General features: G+C 41.9%; 1 protein-coding gene across 9 annotated transcripts in view; it reads right to left on the bottom strand.

Moving 5' to 3' along the window:
• The window catches only part of ltbp4 (latent transforming growth factor beta binding protein 4), a 79,020-nt gene that overhangs the window by 32,024 nt on the left and 28,081 nt on the right, over nt 1-18,915 (bottom strand). For 8 of the 9 annotated variants that reach the window (XM_075472758.1, XM_075472756.1, XM_075472762.1 and 5 more), the window contains 6 exons: nt 10,109-10,372; nt 9,234-9,310; nt 8,980-9,153; nt 7,794-7,896; nt 6,621-6,680; nt 3,971-4,093 (listed from right to left, as the gene is read on the bottom strand). In XM_075472758.1, the coding sequence (XP_075328873.1) occupies nt 3,971-4,093; nt 6,621-6,680; nt 7,794-7,896; nt 8,980-9,153; nt 9,234-9,310; nt 10,109-10,372 (801 nt within the window). The remainder of the gene's footprint in view (nt 1-3,970; nt 4,094-6,620; nt 6,681-7,793; nt 7,897-8,979; nt 9,154-9,233; nt 9,311-10,108; nt 10,373-18,915) is intronic. The other variant, XM_075472765.1, reaches the window with a different exon arrangement.

Below are 18,915 nucleotides of genomic sequence, written 5' to 3'. Positions count from 1 at the left end.
ATCGCATGATTGTTCACAGTTAACAACATTAATCGCAAAGTAATCGCATGATTGTTCACAATTAACTCAACATTAATCGCATGATTGTTTACAGTTAACTCAACATTAATCGCAAATTAATCGCATGATTGTTTACAGTTAACTCAACATTAATCGCGAATTAATCGCATGATTGTTCACAGTTAACTCAACATTAATCGCGAATTAATCGCATGATTGTTCACAGTTAACTCAACATTAATCGCGAAGTAATCGCATGATTGTTCACAGTTAACTCAACATTAATCGCAAATTAAACGCATGATTGTTCAGTTAACTCAACATTAATCGCAAGTTAATCGCATGATTGTTCACAATTAACTCAACATTAATCGCATGATTGTTTACAGTTAACTCAACATTAATCGCGAATTAATCGCATGATTGTTCACAGTTAACTCAACATTAATCGCGAAGTAATCGCATGATTGTTCACAGTTAACTCAACATTAATCGCGAATTAAACGCATGATTGTTCACAGTTAACTCAACATTAATCGCGAAGTAATCGCATGATTGTTCACAGTTAACTCAACATTAATCGCGAAGTAATCGCATGATTGTTCACAGTTAACATGAATCGCAAATTAATCGCATGATTGTTTACAGTTAACTCAACATTAATCGCAAATTAAACGCATGATTGTTCACAGTTAACTCAACATTAATCGCGAATTAAACGCATGATTGTTCAGTTAACTCAACATTAATCGCGAAGTAATCGCATGATTGTTCACAGTTAACATTAATCGCAAATTAATCGCATGATTGTTCAGTTAACTCAATATTGATCACAAATTAATCGCATGATTGTTCAGTTAACTCAAAATTAATCGCAAATTAATCGCATGATTGTTCACAGTTAACAACATTAATCGCAAAGTAATCGCATGATTGTTCACAATTAACTCAACATTAATCGCATGATTGTTTACAGTTAACTCAACATTAATCGCAAATTAATCGCATGATTGTTTACAGTTAACTCAACATTAATCGCGAATTAATCGCATGATTGTTCACAGTTAACTCAACATTAATCGCGAATTAATCGCATGATTGTTCACAGTTAACTCAACATTAATCGCGAAGTAATCGCATGATTGTTCACAGTTAACTCAACATTAATCGCAAATTAAACGCATGATTGTTCAGTTAACTCAACATTAATCGCAAGTTAATCGCATGATTGTTCACAATTAACTCAACATTAATCGCATGATTGTTTACAGTTAACTCAACATTAATCGCGAATTAATCGCATGATTGTTCACAGTTAACTCAACATTAATCGCGAAGTAATCGCATGATTGTTCACAGTTAACTCAACATTAATCGCGAATTAAACGCATGATTGTTCACAGTTAACTCAACATTAATCGCGAAGTAATCGCATGATTGTTCACAGTTAACTCAACATTAATCGCGAAGTAATCGCATGATTGTTCACAGTTAACATGAATCGCAAATTAATCGCATGATTTTTCACAGTTAACTCAACATGAATCGCAAATTAATCGCATGATTGTTTACAGTTAACTCAACATTAATCGCAAATTAAACGCATGATTGTTCACAGTTAACTCAACATTAATCGCGAATTAAACGCATGATTGTTCAGTTAACTCAACATTAATCGCGAAGTAATCGCATGATTGTTCACAGTTAACATTAATCGCAAATTAATCGCATGATTGTTCAGTTAACTCAATATTGATCACAAATTAATCGCATGATTGTTCACAGTTAACAACATTAATCGCAAAGTAATCGCATGATTGTTCACAATTAACTCAACATTAATCACGAAGTAATCGCATGATTGTTCACAGTTAACTCAACATTAATCGAAAATTAATCGCATGATTGTTCACAGTTAACTCAACATTAATCGCAAGTTAATCGCATGATTGTTCACAGTTAACTCAACATTAATCGCAAGTTAATCGCATGATTGTTCAGTTAACTCAAAATTAATCGCAAATTAATCGCATGATTGTTCACAGTTAACAACATTAATCGCAAAGTAATCGCATGATTGTTCACAACTCAACATTAATCGCATGATTGTTTACAGTTAACTCAACATTAATCGCAAATTAATCGCATGATTGTTTACAGTTAACTCAACATTAATCGCAAATTAATCGCATGATTGTTCACAGTTAACTCAACATTAATCGCGAATTAATCGCATGATTGTTCACAGTTAACTCAACATTAATCACGAAGTAATCCCATGATTGTTCAGTTAACTCAACATTAATCGCAAATTAAACGCATGATTGTTCACAGTTAACTCAACATTAATCGCGAAGTAATCGCATGATTGTTCAGTTAACATTAATCGCAAATTAATCGCATGATTGTTCAGTTAACTCAATATTGATCACAAATTAATTGCATGATTGTTCAGTTAACTCAACATTAATCGCAAATTAATCGCATGATTGTTCACAGTTAACTCAACATTAATCACGAAGTAATCGCATGATTGTTCAGTTAACTCAACATTAATTGCAAATTAATCGCATGATTGTTCACAGTTAACTCAACATTAATCGCAAATTAATCGCATGATTGTTCACAGTTAACTCAACATTAATCGCAAATTAATCGCATGATTGTTCACAGTTAACTCAACATGAATCACAAAGTAATTAATTAATTAATTGTTTGGAGGCTCTTATTGGGGTTTGAGAGAGTTTAAAAACTGGTGTTTGTTTGTTTCTGTGAAGCACAAGACATTTTGTACCCTGGAAAAACATCTGTAGGACGATAAAGATGTTGGCAGAAAAAACAGAAAACCGAACGCAGACATGTTGTTAATGAACCGGCGTTAAGCTTGGATCGGCACGATGTCACCAGACAGCAGGCAGACCAGCATCCCGCAGCTCCTCCTCCTCTGATTGAATGCCGGTTGGAATAGGCGAACACCGGTCAGGCTTCACTGAAACCGTCTGAGCAGAAAAACCAGAAAAACCGGAACTCTGATGATGGTCAGTGGGAGAAACGTTTAACTAAAATCTGATGGACGTTCAGACTAAAACTGTAAAACAAAACTTACTGTTTCTGCTTAAGAAATTAGATTAACGGTTGTTTAGGCCCAAATCGTCTGGATGTTCTTCTGCTAATTGTGGAAATTAAGCATTAATATTAAAAGTATTGGCATCCGAGTATTACAGGAGTCATTCTTTTTATGTACGTTCTGCCATTTTTTAACAATTTGGCATAATTTTCTGAGGTCTTATTGAGATGTACAGTATGCAGTGACCTCAGACGCCCTGATTTATGCTCCCAGGAACAGGAAGAAGGGGTTTTACACCTCAGACGCCCTGATATATGCTCCCAGGAACAGGAAGAAGGAGTTTTACACCTCAGACGCCCTGATATATGCTCCCAGGAACAGGAAGAAGGGGTTTTACACCTCAGACGCCCTGATATATGCTCCCAGGAACAGGAAGAAGGAGTTTTACACCTCAGACGCCCTGATATATGCTCCCAGGAACAGGAAGAAGGAGTTTTACTAAATATGTCACCTGATTTGGTCTGAATATTTGCTCTGTAAAATAGAAATTATAATTTAATTTAATTTTAAATCCAATGCGTTGAAAAAAGGCAGAAACACCAGTTTCACCATCTTACTGTGGACAGATTTAATACTGAAAGACTAAATTTAGTGAGATTTATTCTGAATAATTCTGTTTTTTGAAGACTTGAAAGACTTTAGAAGATGCTGAAATAAAAAAGTCTGAACTGTAGAAGGTTTAAAGCCTAAAAGTGTCAGTTTCTCTGAGCAGAAACTCCAGCAGGAACACCAGAGCAGCTCAGACGGGTTCTGGAAGTCCCGACAGAAGTCGCTTTATTCCTCTTTTCACGTTCAAGCCGGCAGCGGCGTGCACGTGCACGTGAGTGTGTGTGTGTTACTTACAGATGCAGATTCCGTGCGCGGCGTCGAGGATGAACCCCACCCTACACACACAGCTATAGCTCCCCCTGGTGTTCACACAGAGCCCGTTCTCACACAGCCCCGGCTGGAGGCACTCATTCACATCTACACACATTAACACACAGTCAGTTATCAGAGCCTTCAGTTATCAGGCCCCTCTCTGAGGAACCAGCTGCCAGTTTGGGAGGCAGAGCCTTCAGTTAACAGGCCCCTCTCTGAGGAACCAGCTGCCAGTTTGGGAGGCAGAGCCTTCAGTTATCAGGCCCCTCTCTGTGGAACCAGCTGCCAGTTTGGGAGGCAGAGCCTTCAGTTATCAGGCCCCTCTCTGTGGAACCAGCTGCCAGTTTGGGAGGCAGAGCCTTCAGTTATCAGGCCCCTCTCTGTGGAACCAGCTGCCAGTTTGGGAGGCAGAGCCTTCAGTTATCAGGCCACTCTCTGTGGAACCAGCTGCCAGTTTGGGAGGCAGAGCCTTCAGTTATCAGGCCCCTCTCTGTGGAACCAGCTGCCAGTTTGGGAGGCAGAGCCTTCAGTTATCAGGCCCCTCTCTGGGGAACCAGCTGCCAGTTTGGGAGGCAGAGCCTTCAGTTATCAGGCCCCTCTCTGTGGAACCAGCTGCCAGTTTGGGAGGCAGAGCCTTCAGTTATCAGGTCCCTCTATGTGGAACCAGCTGCCAGTTTGGGAGGCAGAGCCTTCAGTTATCAGGCCGCTCTCTGTGGAACCAGCTGCCAGTTTGGGAGGCAGAGCCTTCGGTTATAAGGCCCCTCTCTGTGGAACCAGCTGCCAGTTTGGGAGGCAGAGCCTTCAGTTATCAGGCCCCTCTCTGGGGAACCAGCTGCCAGTTTGGGAGGCAGAGCCTTCAGTTATCAGGCCCCTCTCTGTGGAACCAGCTGCCAGTTTGGGAGGCAGAGCCTTCAGTTATCAGGTCCCTCTATGTGGAACCAGCTGCCAGTTTGGGAGGCAGAGCCTTCAGTTATCAGGCCCCTCAGTTATCAGGCCCCTCTCTGTGGAACCAGCTGCCAGTTTGGGAGGCAGAGCCTTCAGTTATCAGGCCGCTCTCTGTGGAACCAGCTGCCAGTTTGGGAGGCAGAGCCTTCAGTTATCAGGCCCCTCTCTGTGGAACCAGCTGCCAGTTTGGGAGGCAGAGCCTTCAGTTATCAGGCCGCTCTCTGTGGAACCAGCTGCCAGTTTGGGAGGCAGAGCCTTCAGTTATCAGGCCGCTCTCTGTGGAACCAGCTGCCAGTTTGGGAGGCAGAGCCTTCAGTTATCAGGCCCCTCTCTGTGGAACCAGCTGCCAGTTTGGGAGGCAGAGCCTTCAGTTATCAGGCCCCTCTCTGTGGAACCAGCTGCCAGTTTGGGAGGCAGAGCCTTCAGTTATCAGGCCCCTCTCTGTGGACCCAGCTGCCAGTTTGGGAGGCAGAGCCTTCAGTTATCAGGCCCCTCTCTGTGGACCCAGCTGCCAGTTTGGGAGGCAGAGCCTTCAGTTATCAGGCCCCTCTCTGTGGAACCAGCTGCCAGTTTGGGAGGCAGAGCCTTCAGTTATCAGGCCCCTCTCTGAGGAACCAGCTGCCAGTTTGGGAGGCAGAGCCTTCAGTTATCAGGCCCCTCTCTGTGGAACCAGCTGCCAGTTTGGGAGGCAGAGCCTTCAGTTATCAGGCCCCTCTCTGTGGAACCAGCTGCCAGTTTGGGAGGCAGAGCCTTCAGTTATCAGGCCCCTCTCTGTGGAACCAGCTGCCAGTTTGGGAGGCAGAGCCTTCAGTTATCAGGCCCCTCTCTGTGGAACCAGCTGCCAGTTTGGGAGGCAGAGCCTTCGGTTATCAGGCCCCTCTCTGTGGAACCAGCTGCCAGTTTGGGAGGCAGAGCCTTCGGTTATCAGGCCCCTCTCTGTGGAACCAGCTGCCAGTTTGGGAGGCAGAGCCTTCAGTTATCAGGCCCCTCTCTACCTTTAAGACCAGGCTTAAAACTTTCCTTCCTGATAAAGCTTACAGTTAGGGATGGCTCAGGTGACCCTGGAACATCCCATAGTTCTGCTGCTATAGGCCCAGCCTGCTGGGGGAGCTCCCATGATGCACCTCTCTGTGTACATGTGACATCATTGTTGTCATTAACTTGTGTTTCTCTCTCTCAGCAGGTGTCCCTGGCCTGGTGTTACGGTGCTTGTTGTCCCCTCTTTCCTGTCCTCTCAGCTGGTTCAGGCAGATGGTTCCTGGTTCTGGTTCTGGTTCCTGGTTCTGGTTCTGGTTCTGGTGGAGGTTTCTTCCTGTTAAATGAAGTTTTTTCTCCCCACAGTCGCCTTGTGCAGCTCAGGACGGGGGATTGGATCAGAGAGAAGTTTCAGTCTGTTGGTTTACTGAGCTGGAAACTGAGCTGGTTTTTAATGGCTTGAGATGACATTTGCTGTGATTTGGTGCTTTATAAATAGAAACTGAATTTAATTGAATGGAGGAACCATGAAACAAACTAAAAATCAAATATCAATATGTTGGTTTTTTCACCTTTTCTTATTATAAATCAGTGTTTTCTTCTGTTTGTCCAACAACTAATGAAATTATTTCCACATCTCAGGAATGAATGGAGAAACACTTCAACTCAGGAATCAAACCAACAACTCTGCGCACGTGAGTGTCAGACTTACCAACGCACTGAGTTCCGTTGGCTCGCTCGAACCCGACAGGACAGCTGCTGTTGCTCTGACCTGATGATCGATAATATGATAGAACGGATCAGAACAGAGTATAGAAATAATCAGCAGCTGATGAAATCAATCTACACATAAAAGCAGTCGTTTAATGCACTCTGACGTGGTTTTTACACAGCTGTTTAAGAACAACTGGAATGATTCAAAATCATCTCCTTGTGTTTGATGGACAGCAGCTGGGGGGCGTGTCCCTGCCCAGATCAACACTGATTGGCTCTCTTTGTCATGGTTCGCTGCAGACTCTGAGGTCACACGTTAACCGAGTTAAATGAAATTAAGAAATTTCATTTAAATTTCAAATTTAGATTTTTTTCAAAATTTCAAAATTCAAATTTAGATTTTTTTCAAAATTTCAAAATTCAAATTTAGATTTTTTTCAAAATTTCAAAATTCAAATTTAGATTTTTTTCAAAATTAGTTTTTTTTTTCAAAATTGGATTTTTTTTCAAAATCTAAAAATTTTAAAGAAATATTTGAATTTTTGATTTTTTTTTCAAAAGTTTGAAATTTTAAATAAAATATAATTAGAAATTTCAAATTTTAAATGAAATATCATTTGAAATTTCAAATTTTAAATGAAATATTTGAAATTTCAAATTTTAAATGAAATATTTGAATTTTCAAATTTCGAATTTTTTTTCTCAAAAATGTTAAATTTCAAAATTTAAATGAAATATAATTAGAATTTTAAAAATTTAAATGAAATATTTTAAATTTCAAATTTAGATTTTTTTTTTCCAAAAAAATTTTAATTTAAAATTTTTAAAATTTTAAATGAAATATCATTTGAAATTTCAAACTTAAGACATTAAAACACAAACACAAAAACATCTGATTGGTTTATACGGAGTCGGAGGGCCACTTTAAATTCTGAGGAGGACTCTCTCTGAAAACTCGACCATCATCAGAAACAGGAAGAGAATGACGGGTCCTGATGTTTCATCTCCATCTCCGAGGAGAGGCTGAAGCGTGACCTCAGAATAACGGACTTCAGATTAGAGTAACGGACTTCAGATTAGAGTAACGGACTTCAGATTAGAGATGGAGCAGCGCTCACCTCTCGGGTTTGAAGCTGCCGACCTCCGGCTGTGCTACTCGATGTGTTCGTACCTGCGCTTTCAGGACAGAGGACGCAGTCGGTGAAGCCCCAGCCCTTCCCCGTCCCTCGGCAGCACGTTTCCTTGCTCCTCAGCCCAGGAAGCGGAGAGCTGCACTGCACAAACACAAACACGTCTACCATAAATACTCCACTGTGTTTTAAAGCCCCGGGGGAACCTGGGTGGGCTCATCCTATGAAGCTAACAGATGTTTCACTAACTTTAACTCTCTCAGGAATCAGCACATTGTTGCTCATCAACAGTTAGGTTGTTATTTATCAAATTAATCAAATACAACACCAAACCAGAAAACAGTGCGGAAAATAAATGATAAGAACATTCCTTTGGTTATTTTTCCATTTATTTTTACTTATTTCCTGCCAGAGAGTCTGAACTCAGCATATTTCATCTGTTAACAAACATCATTTTTATATTTCAGCCTCAGCCTGGAGGTCAAATCATGATGAATGTTATTATAGTTTCAAACATTTCAAACATGAAACATCTTTATTTTCTTCCTCATTAGTAGCTCTGAATTACCTGGAGATCCTACGCCAAATGAAACCAAGATGGCGAGACAAAGCAGAAAATATCTCGAGTTAATTTGAGTTAATTTGAGTTAATTGAGTCAAATTGACATCAAATGAAATCTGAAGTAAATCTTTCCAACTTTATCTGATATGTGGTTTCAGACGTAAATAATTCAGGAAAATATAATGAAACAATGTTTTTTAACCCAAGTTTAAAACAATTAAAATATTTTTGTGATGGATTTCTTTTATTTTCACGATAATTAAAAAAAAATAATACAATACTTAAGGCAAGAACCAACGCTTTTGATGCTAATCGGACATTTAAGACCTAAAACTGGGCCTAAAATGAGAAAAAACTGTAAAAGCTGTTATCAAATCAAATTTATTTATTTATTTATTTATTTTTATTATGTACAAAACAATTCAAAGTGCTTCACATAAAGTAAAAGCATTGCAGTGTAAGAAGCATTAAAAATACATAAAATAATATAAAGAGAAACAAATAAAATAATTTAAATGAATTTAAACAGTCCAGATAAATTAAAAGCTGTTAAAAGCAGCTCAAGCTAACAAATAAACTGGTTAAAAACTGCTTTAAGAAAAGAAAACAGTTATTTTTTGGTGTATTCGTGGTCATTTCTGCATGAAGCATCGTCTCAGACTCACCTGTCCATCCTTCACCTCTCTGAAGCAGTACTTGAAGCCGGACTGCTGGGTGTAGGTTCCACCTCCTCTCACCGTCTGGGCCTGGATCAGACCCGCCTGGACCGGAGCCGGGGCCCCCGCAGACCCCGAGGTGGATAAGGAGGAGGGGGGGGTCCTCAGACCGGGACCGGACACCTGGAACAGACCACCAGGGAAACGCTGAAGGAAACATGACAACATGAAGAGCTCAACCGTCCAATCAGGAGCCGTCTCACCTTCATCACCTGGTGGATCTTCACGCTGGCCTCGGGGGGGTGCTGAACACTGACCTTCACCATCTGTGAGCCGTGAGCTGCACAAACATGTTGGAAACAAAAGCAAATATCACAACCAGCCAGAAGCTCTGACCCGAACCCGGTTCAGTTCGGATCAGAGATCAGCTGCTGCGGAGCAGAACAACAAAGAACCTTTAAATCAGTTCATATCTGTTCTAATGAGGCTTAAAGTGAAGAAAATATTATTCAGATGTCATCAGAACATGTAGAATGTGGAAAACTATGTTAAAATGTCAAAAATATATAATAATAACATTAACAAAAGTGTCCGAAACAAGAACATAAAACAGGTTTCAAAAACAAAATAATAAAGTAAATGAGATAAAATCTAATAAATTTAAAAAGGTAAAAAAATACATAGAATACTTACATAATATTATATAATATAATATCATATAATATCAAATTATATTATATAGTATATAATATTATATTATAAATACTCGTAAAATATCAATTAAAAGATAATTATAAAAAACATTTTTGCGAACATTACGTCCTTTTACTGAATACGTCACCTTTAATAAAACGGGTAAATAGTCCATTTCACAGAAGTTTTGCTCTTTTCTTTGTGTTAAATCTCATGTTTGTTCATATTTAATATGTCTACATATTTTTCTTTTTTATCTCGTATTCTGTGTTGTTATCAGTTTATATTCTGACTCTAATTGAACAGCTGAAGATTAAATAAAGAATGAAATAAACAGAAATAGATTATTAATAAGACGTCGACACATTTTGTCACATCGGAACATTAAAAAAGAAAATCAGAGAAAGTTGTAAAGGTCGGGATCAGATTCAGGATTGTGACTCACTTCCTGGTTGCTCCTCCTGGTTCTGAGCCAGAGGCAGCAGGAAGTCAGAGCGGGTCAGCTGCTGACCAGCTGGCCTGGCAGAGAGCAGCGCCGGTTTCACGATCTCATTGGTGGAGGAGGGTGCGGCGGCGGCGGCGGCGGCGGCGGCGGCGGCGGCCGGTGTGACGGGGATGTGGCAGAACTTCCCGGTGAAGTTTGAGGGGCAGAGGCAGCGATCCCTCTGCAGACAGACGCCTCCGTTCTTACAGAGCAGAGGACACAGCACTGAGGACACAAAACAGATCCACATTAAAGAACTGAAAGAAAAAGATTAGAAGCTGTTCTGGAGAACATTTCCTGATTCAAATGTTTAATCTAATTAATCACATGATTTCCCTGATTAATCACGATTAATCTCATTTGTACGCAGAATCCAAAAATGAATCCAAAAGTAGCGTATAGCTTTTAGCATTTAGCTTTATTTTAAATGTACTGCCATATGAATGAAAGTGCCATAACATTTGTTGTGCAAACACACTTTTAACATCAGCATCTTTCTGTAGTTTTTATGTAGAAGCCTCGCTCCACTGTCTGTTTCCTTGAATGACTTGCTGCTATCAGTTGTGTGTTTTGCCTTTAAGTGATATTTTAGACTGGAACTACTACGCTGAGAAGACAATTCAACTTGGCAGAGTTTACAGATGACTTTGGTTCTGTCGACTCCGCCGTCTGGAAGAACTTTAAAATGAAAATGGCCGAGTAAAAGTTCCGTACCCTTCTCCATGTTTGGTGGATCCGCCGATTACTTTGTTTTACAAAATAAAAGCCTGTGAGCAACAGACTTTTACAAAATAAAAGCCTGTGAGCAACAGACTTTTACAAAATAAAAGCCTGTAAGCAACAGACTTTTACAAAATAAAAGCCTGTGAGCAGCAGACTTTTACAAAATAAAAGCCTGTGAGCATCTGCTGAGACAGCTTTTATTCTGTAAAAGTCTGCTGCTGTCTGCTGTGGAACTGGAAAAGAAAGTAATCGGCGGATCCACCAAACATGGAGAAGGGTACGGAACTTTTACTCGGCCATTTTCATTTTAAAGTTCTTCCAGACGGCGGAGTCGACAGAACCAAAGTCATCTGTAAACACTGCCAAGTTGAATTGTCTTCTCAGCGTAGTAGTTCCAGTCTAAAATATCACTTAAAGGCAAAACACACAACTGATAGCAGCAAGTCATTCAAGGAAACAGACAGTGGAGCGAGGCTTCTACATAAAAACTACAGAAAGATGCTGATGTTAAAAGTGTGTTTGCACAACAAATGTTATGGCACTTTCATTCATATGGCAGTACATTTAAAATAAAGCTAAATGCTAAAAGCTATACGCTACTTTTGGATTCATTTTTGGATTCTGCGTACAAATGCGATTAATCGTGATTAATCAGGGAAATCATGCGATTAATTAGATTAAACATTTTAATCGTTGCCCAGCCCTAATAATTCGTTTATGAAATGTTGATGTTTTCTTTCTGCACCAATAACAGAGGAGCTGCAGAAACTCCATCAGTCGCCTTAATGTCCCTATCACCATGGAAACCAGCCAAAAATCAACAAACCAGCCCATAAAAAGTGTTGATAAGCGGGTCTGAAACAAAGCTGGGGGTGAAAGTGGACCCGGCGCCAGCAGCACCAGCTGCCACTTCCTGCTTCCTGTGCGAGCTGCTGCCGCAGGAAGCTGCTGCATTGTTACCCAGAGTGCAGCTGGTCTCCGAACCGCCGCTAATGAGACGGAAATCAGGAACCTGAGAGCAATACTTTCCTAAAAGCCTGAGACTTTGTTCCAGGGCACTTTTACTCTGTTTTTGTACTTTTACTTCAGTACAACGGTGGAGTGTTTCTTCACTTCCTGTTTATTCCAAACACACTCAAACACAGCTGCTGTGAGGCTTCCTACAGATGGACTGCATCAACACATGCATAAACACACGGTTTGAAAAAGGCTTTCTGGGGTAAAAGTGATGCAAGAAAAAAAAGGGAGTTCAGGCATAAACAAGAAGAGATTTTAAAAAGATAAACACAGAAAAAGGCAGAGGCGTGAAAAATGTGTTTGGATGAACACCAGAGCCTTAAAAAGGTATTAAAAAGAACAGCTTCAGAGGGGAACCAGCAGCAGAACCTCAGATACAGGCAGGAATAAGACCTTTTAAAGCTTTAAAATGAGCAGGAAAACCAAAAAATCGATTCTAACTGATAACAAGAGAAGGTGGAACGTTGTCACTTCTCTTTGTAGCCGTCAGAAACCAACAAGCAGCTGATTTTTGACCAGAGGTGGGTAGAGCAGCCAAAAAAGTAAAAGTAAAAGTACTGTTACTTCAGAATAATATGACTCAAGTAAAAGTAAAAAGTATTCATCCAAATAATTACTTGAGTAAGAGTAAAAAAAGTGCTTGGTGAAAAAACTACTCAAGTACTGAGTAACTGTTGAGTAACGTCTGATTTATTTGTTAACACAAGCATTCAATCAGACAGACAAAAATACTAAATAATCATCTTTAGGCCAATTAGAGTTCATCCAATTGATAAAATAAATTAGCATAACTTATACATCATCCTTCCCCTGTAATGTTAAACCTGTTCAAATGGGCTTTAAGCATCTATAGCCATGCTAGCAGCTAACATCCTGTGCTAACACTCAAAGTACTTTGAATTGCCTTGTGTACGAATTGTGCTATACAAATAAAATAAACTTGCCTTGCCTAACATGCTAATAGTTGCTAACATGTTAGCAGTTAGCAGAACTTATATATCATCCTTCCTCTGTAATGTTAAACCTGTTCAAATAGGCTTTAAGCATCTATAGCCATGCTAGCAGCTCAAAGATCCTGTGCTAACATGCTAGCAGTTAGCATAACTTCTACATCATCCTTCCCCTGTAATGTTAAAGGGATACAAGGTAGTTTAGCGGCAGTATAGCGATCTCTATTGGTCAAACTGAAATTCTACACTGTCGTAAAAATGCCCACCTTTGTATTATACACACCCACTAACTAAACATTGTGGCGAATGCTGCCGTTGTGTTATTTAGTCAGTGCAGTTAGGTCATCTGATTCACAAGTGTAGACTGCCCACGTAAGATACTATAATCAGAGATTTTCTGTAGAGAGAACTCAAGATAATATGCTATAATCCTGTTGCTGGAGGAAGTGGCCGGGGACAGCTCGTCTGGGTTTCTCTGCTCAGGCTGCTGTCCCCGCGACCCGATCCCCGGACAAGCGGCAGATAATGGATGTATGGATGGACTGTTGCTGATCTTGAATGGGATTCTTCCCTCATCATGGTGTATTCATGGAGTGATTCCTTTGTATTAGCAGACACTTACAAAAGTTACATCTGAGACAGATGCGCGCAGGCACTACCAACACACGCCGCAATAAACGCAGACTAGCTCTACACTATTCCGATTACAATCACAAATGAATCAATTTTCATTTGTAGATAACAATTCTTGTTCGGATCAAAACGCTATTCTTATTCTAATCAGGTCAGTCCGTGTATTTCTGAAGCTAGGCTACGTCTCGAACTCAGGGGGGAATTAGAGCACCATCATCACCTGTTTCTTTACGATCTAAAACGCAGATCACTATGGTAGATGAACAAGATCACGCTTGGAGAAATTTCACAAAGATGGGAAGTGCCAACATCGAACGTTTCATATTCAGTCTGTGAAAGGCAGAATATGAAACGCTTGGTGTTGGCTCTTCAACGCAAGCGAACACAGCTACAGCTACAGCTAGCATACAGGACCTAGCTAAGTGCCGTAAACACAAACGACTCTTCTCGCGCATCACGACACTTCAGAAGCGGGTCGCTCCTGCCGAAGTTTCATATGGGATTTTCAGCATACAGACCGCTGTTGGGAGCGAGACAGGCTTCATTCGCTTACTATTGACTTGTTTAACCTTTGTTAAACTCCTAAAGGCTATAATTTTAGGTGAAAATGCTACCTAGTGCCCCTTTAAACCTGTTCAAATAGGCTTTAAGCATCTATAGCCATGCTAGCAGCTCAAAGATCCTGTGCGAACATGCTACCAGTTAGCACAACTCATACATCATCCTTCCTCTGTAATGTTAAACCTGTTCAAATGGGCTTTAAGCATCTATAGCCATGCTAGCAGCTAACATCCTGTGCTAACACTTAAAGTACTTTGAATTGCCTTGTGTACGAATTGTGCTATACAAATAAAATAAACTTGCCTTGCATAACATGCTAATAGTTGCTAACATGTTAGCAGTTAGCAGAACTTATACATCATCCTTCCTCTGTAATGTTAAACCTGTTCAAATAGGCTTTAAGCATCTATAGCCATGTTAGCAGCTCAAAGATCCTGTGCTAACATGCTAGCAGTTAGCATAACTTATACATCATCCTTCCCCTGTAATGTTAAACCTGTTCAAATAGGCTTTAAGCATCTATAGCCATGCTAGCAGCTCAAAGATCCTGTGCGAACATGCTACCAGTTAGCATAACTCATACGTCATCCTTCCCCTGTAATGTTAAACCTGTTCAAATAGGCTTTAAGCATCTATAGCCATGCTAGCAGCTCAAAGATCCTGTGCGAACATGCTACCAGTTAGCATAACTTATACATCATCCTTCCCCTGTAATGTTAAACCTGTTCAAATAGGCTTTAAGCATCTATAGCCATGTTAGCAGCTCAAAGATCCTGTGCTAACATGCTAGCAGTTAGCATAACTTATACATCATCCTTCCTCTGGAATGTTAAACCTGTTCAAATGGGCTTTAAGCATCTATAGCCATGCTAGCAGCTCAGGGATCCTGTGCTAACATGCTAGCAGTTGCTCGTCTGCTAGCATGTTAGCACAACTTATTGCCAATGAAACGAAAGGGTGTTTCTTATCCAAACATTCATGAACTTAGTTAAAGAAACTGACTGGAGAAACAGCTGTGTGTCAGGGGCATTGACCTCCGACCCCATGATGTCATCACCCCCTCCCACGTCCTCCACAGTGTCTTACCTCACCGCCAGTTTAAACATTCACACATCACCAGCAAACTATCCTGGGCTTGTGTAAGAGTGTGTTCTTATTTCCTACCATTGTGGGGATTTAACTCTCCAGCGGGACAAAAACAATCCACATGACATAACACATCATATTTCAGGTTGAAGATTTGGTTGAAGGTTATTTATGGATATTAGTCTCCAGGAAATAAATGTAGGTCAGTGAAATGTCCTCCGAAGAGACAGAAACATGTGTGAGAGAGGTTCCAGCTAATGACAAATGAAATCCATATGTCAGCGGTGGTTCTTCTCCCTCTAACCCTCTTCTTACTCTCCTCTTCTGTATTCAAGTTTCCATCCAGATGTACCACAATTATTAACCCAAAGATCCAGAAAACCAGCAAACAAAAAAAATGTGAATTCCACAACAGACACATTGAGTGGAGGCAATTATCCACGTCGGTGACTTCAAATCACCAGTTTCCAAAAAATAAAAGCAGCCAAGAACCACCACATGTGGGTGTATCGTCCCAAACAAAAACCTTTACGGTGTAAAACATCTTTGGTTTAAAGGTTTTTTAATATCTGTTTGTGTTTATTTTTTTATTTTTCCACCTACTGCATGAGATGTGGGCAAAACCATCACAAACAAAGACACATAATCTCACTCATTTCGTCTTCAGAGCAACTATTTTTCATCTCTGAAACTGTGCGTCTCCTTTAAAGTTTGAGTGTGTAACAATAACAAAGATCTATCATCTTTGGACGTTTTCTGCTTCATCCCTCATCTTCAGTCCAGTGAATCTCTGCAGCTGTTACCATGGAAACATCTGCAGATATTCACTTTAAAGCTGCTCAGAACTGAACTAACTCTGGTTCTGCCTCAGATTCTGGGTTTATGTTCATGTTGGAACATGTTTCAGTGAATCTCTGCAGCTGTTACCATGGAAACATCTGCAGATAGTCACTTTAAAGCTGCTCAGAACTGAACTAACTCTGGTTCTGCCTCAGATTCTGGGTTTATGTTCATGTTGGAACATGTTTCAGTGAATCTCTGCAGCTGTTACCATGGAAACATCTGCAGATATTCACTTTAAAGCTGCTCAGAACTGAACTAACTCTGGTTCTGTCTCAGATTCTGGGTTTATGTTCATGTTGGAACATGTTTCAGTGAATCTCTGCAGCTGTTACCATGGAAACATCTGCAGATATTCACTTTAAAGCTGCTCAGAACTGAACTAACTCTGGTTCTGTCTCAGATTCTGGGTTTATGTTCATGTTGGAACATGTTTCAGTGAATCTCTGCAGCTGTTACCATGGAAACATCTGCAGATATTCACTTTAAAGCTGCTCAGAACTGAACTAACTCTGGTTCTGCCTCAGATTCTGGGTTTATGTTCATGTTGGAACATGTTTCAGTGAATCTCTGCAGCTGTTACCATGGAAACATCTGCAGATATTCACTTTAAAGCTGCTCAGAACTGAACTAACTCTGGTTCTGACTCAGATTCTGGGTTTATGTTCATGTTGGAACATGTTCAAAGACCTGAATATAACATTGTTTTAGTTGGAGAACAGTGAAATTTAATAAAGAAATCACAGTTTGTTTCAAACCGATAATAAAATCTATTTTAGTATCCAACAGTAAAAGCTCTGACAGCTCGGACCTGCTGCCAGCAGAAATAACCTGGGATCCGTTCAGATAACACAAATATTCTCCAGTTATTCCAACAACCATCAAAGAGCTGCAGGTCACATGACTCTCTGGAGCAGCTTCACTGTGTAACACCACTCAGTCGGATTGTCCTGACCTCTAACGTCTGTGTTACAGCTTGTGTCTCACAGAGAAACCGAATCAGAAATGAAAGCTTTGCTTCTTCCAAACTCGTTTCACTCGCTGTTGTTGACCTAAAACAATGTGCGTTTAGTTCATTAATCTTTAGTAAAAGCAGCCACTCCCACGTCTCCCAGAAAGAAACTGAGCTTTCCATCGAGGCATTGCTGAGTTCAGATGTCATTTTGGGAACCGAATCGATGCCAAACATTTCGGCTTTTGTTTCCCTGACGCTAAATGTTTGCTGGACTAAAACCAGACTTTTAAAATACACGTAAACATGTTCGTTTGACTGAAATGAGCCGAATTTTTCAAAGCGAGTGGGGTCGTCACTTTCTCTAAAAATCAAGCTCAAACAAATCTTAAATAAACACTAGATTCACTTCGGTTATCAGGCCCCTCTCTGTGGAACCAGCTGCCAGTTTGGGAGGCAGAGCCTTCAGTTATCAGGCCCCTCTCTGTGGAACCAGCTGCCAGTTTGGGAGGCAGAGCCTTCAGTTATCAGGCCCCTCTCTGTGGAACCAGCTGCCAGTTTGGGAGGCAGAGCCTTCAGTTATCAGGCCCCTCTCTGAGGAACCAGCTGCCAGTTTGGGAGGCAGAGCCTTCAGTTATCAGGCCCCTCTCTGTGGAACCAGCTGCCAGTTTGGGAGGCAGAGCCTTCAGTTATCAGGCCCCTCTCTGTGGAACCAGCTGCCAGTTTGGGAGGCAGAGCCTTCAGTTATCAGGCCCCTCTCTGTGGAACCAGCTGCCAGTTTGGGAGGCAGAGCCTTCAGTTATCAGGCCCCTCTCTGTGGAACCAGCTGCCAGTTTGGGAGGCAGAGCCTTCAGTTATCAGGCCCCTCTCTGTGGAACCAGCTGCCAGTTTGGGAGGCAGAGCCTTCAGTTATCAGGCCCCTCTCTGTGGAACCAGCTGCCAGTTTGGGAGGCAGAGCCTTCAGTTATCAGGCCCCTCTCTGAGGAACCAGCTGCCAGTTTGGGAGGCAGAGCCTTCAGTTATCAGGCCCCTCTCTGTGGAACCAGCTGCCAGTTTGGGAGGCAGAGCCTTCAGTTATCAGGCCCCTCTCTGTGGAACCAGCTGCCAGTTTGGGAGGCAGAGCCTTCAGTTATCAGGCCCCTCTCTGTGGAACCAGCTGCCAGTTTGGGAGGCAGAGCCTTCAGTTATCAGGCCCCTCTCTGTGGAACCAGCTGCCAGTTTGGGAGGCAGAGCCTTCAGTTATCAGGCCCCTCTCTGTGGAACCAGCTGCCAGTTTGGGAGGCAGAGCCTTCGGTTATCAGGCCCCTCTCTGTGGAACCAGCTGCCAGTTTGGGAGGCAGAGCCTTCAGTTATCAGGCCCCTCTCTGTGGAACCAGCTGCCAGTTTGGGAGGCAGAGCCTTCAGTTATCAGGCCCCTCTCTGTGGAAACCAGCTGCCAGTTTGGGAGGCAGAGCCTTCGGTTATCAGGCCCCTCTGTGTGGAACCAGCTGCCAGTTTGGGAGGCAGAGCCTTCAGTTATCAGGCCCCTCTCTGTGGAACCAGCTGCCAGTTTGGGAGGCAGAGCCTTCAGTTATCAGGCCCCTCTCTGTGGAACCAGCTGCCAGTTTGGGAGGCAGAGCCTTCAGTTATCAGGCCCCTCTCTGTGGATCCAGCTGCCAGTTTGGGAGGCAGAGCCTTCAGTTATCAGGCCCCTCTCTGAGGAACCAGCTGCCAGTTTGGGAGGCAGAGCCTTCAGTTATCAGGCCCCTCTCTGTGGAACCAGCTGCCAGTTTGGGAGGCAGAGCCTTCAGTTATCAGGCCCCTCTCTGTGGAACCAGCTGCCAGTTTGGGAGGCAGAGCCTTCAGTTATCAGGCCCCTCTCTGTGGAACCAGCTGCCAGTTTGGGAGGCAGAGCCTTCAGTTATCAGGCCCCTCTCTGTGGAACCAGCTGCCAGTTTGGGAGGCAGAGCCTTCAGTTATCAGGCCCCTCTCTCTGTGGAACCAGCTGCCAGTTTGGGAGGCAGAGC

This window comes from Odontesthes bonariensis, chromosome 9 (assembly GCF_027942865.1).
Source record: "Odontesthes bonariensis isolate fOdoBon6 chromosome 9, fOdoBon6.hap1, whole genome shotgun sequence".
Taxonomy (NCBI): Eukaryota; Metazoa; Chordata; class Actinopteri; order Atheriniformes; family Atherinopsidae; genus Odontesthes; species Odontesthes bonariensis.
The sequence above is the reverse complement of the archived record's forward strand: the minus strand, read 5'-3'. Positions and strand labels throughout refer to the sequence as shown.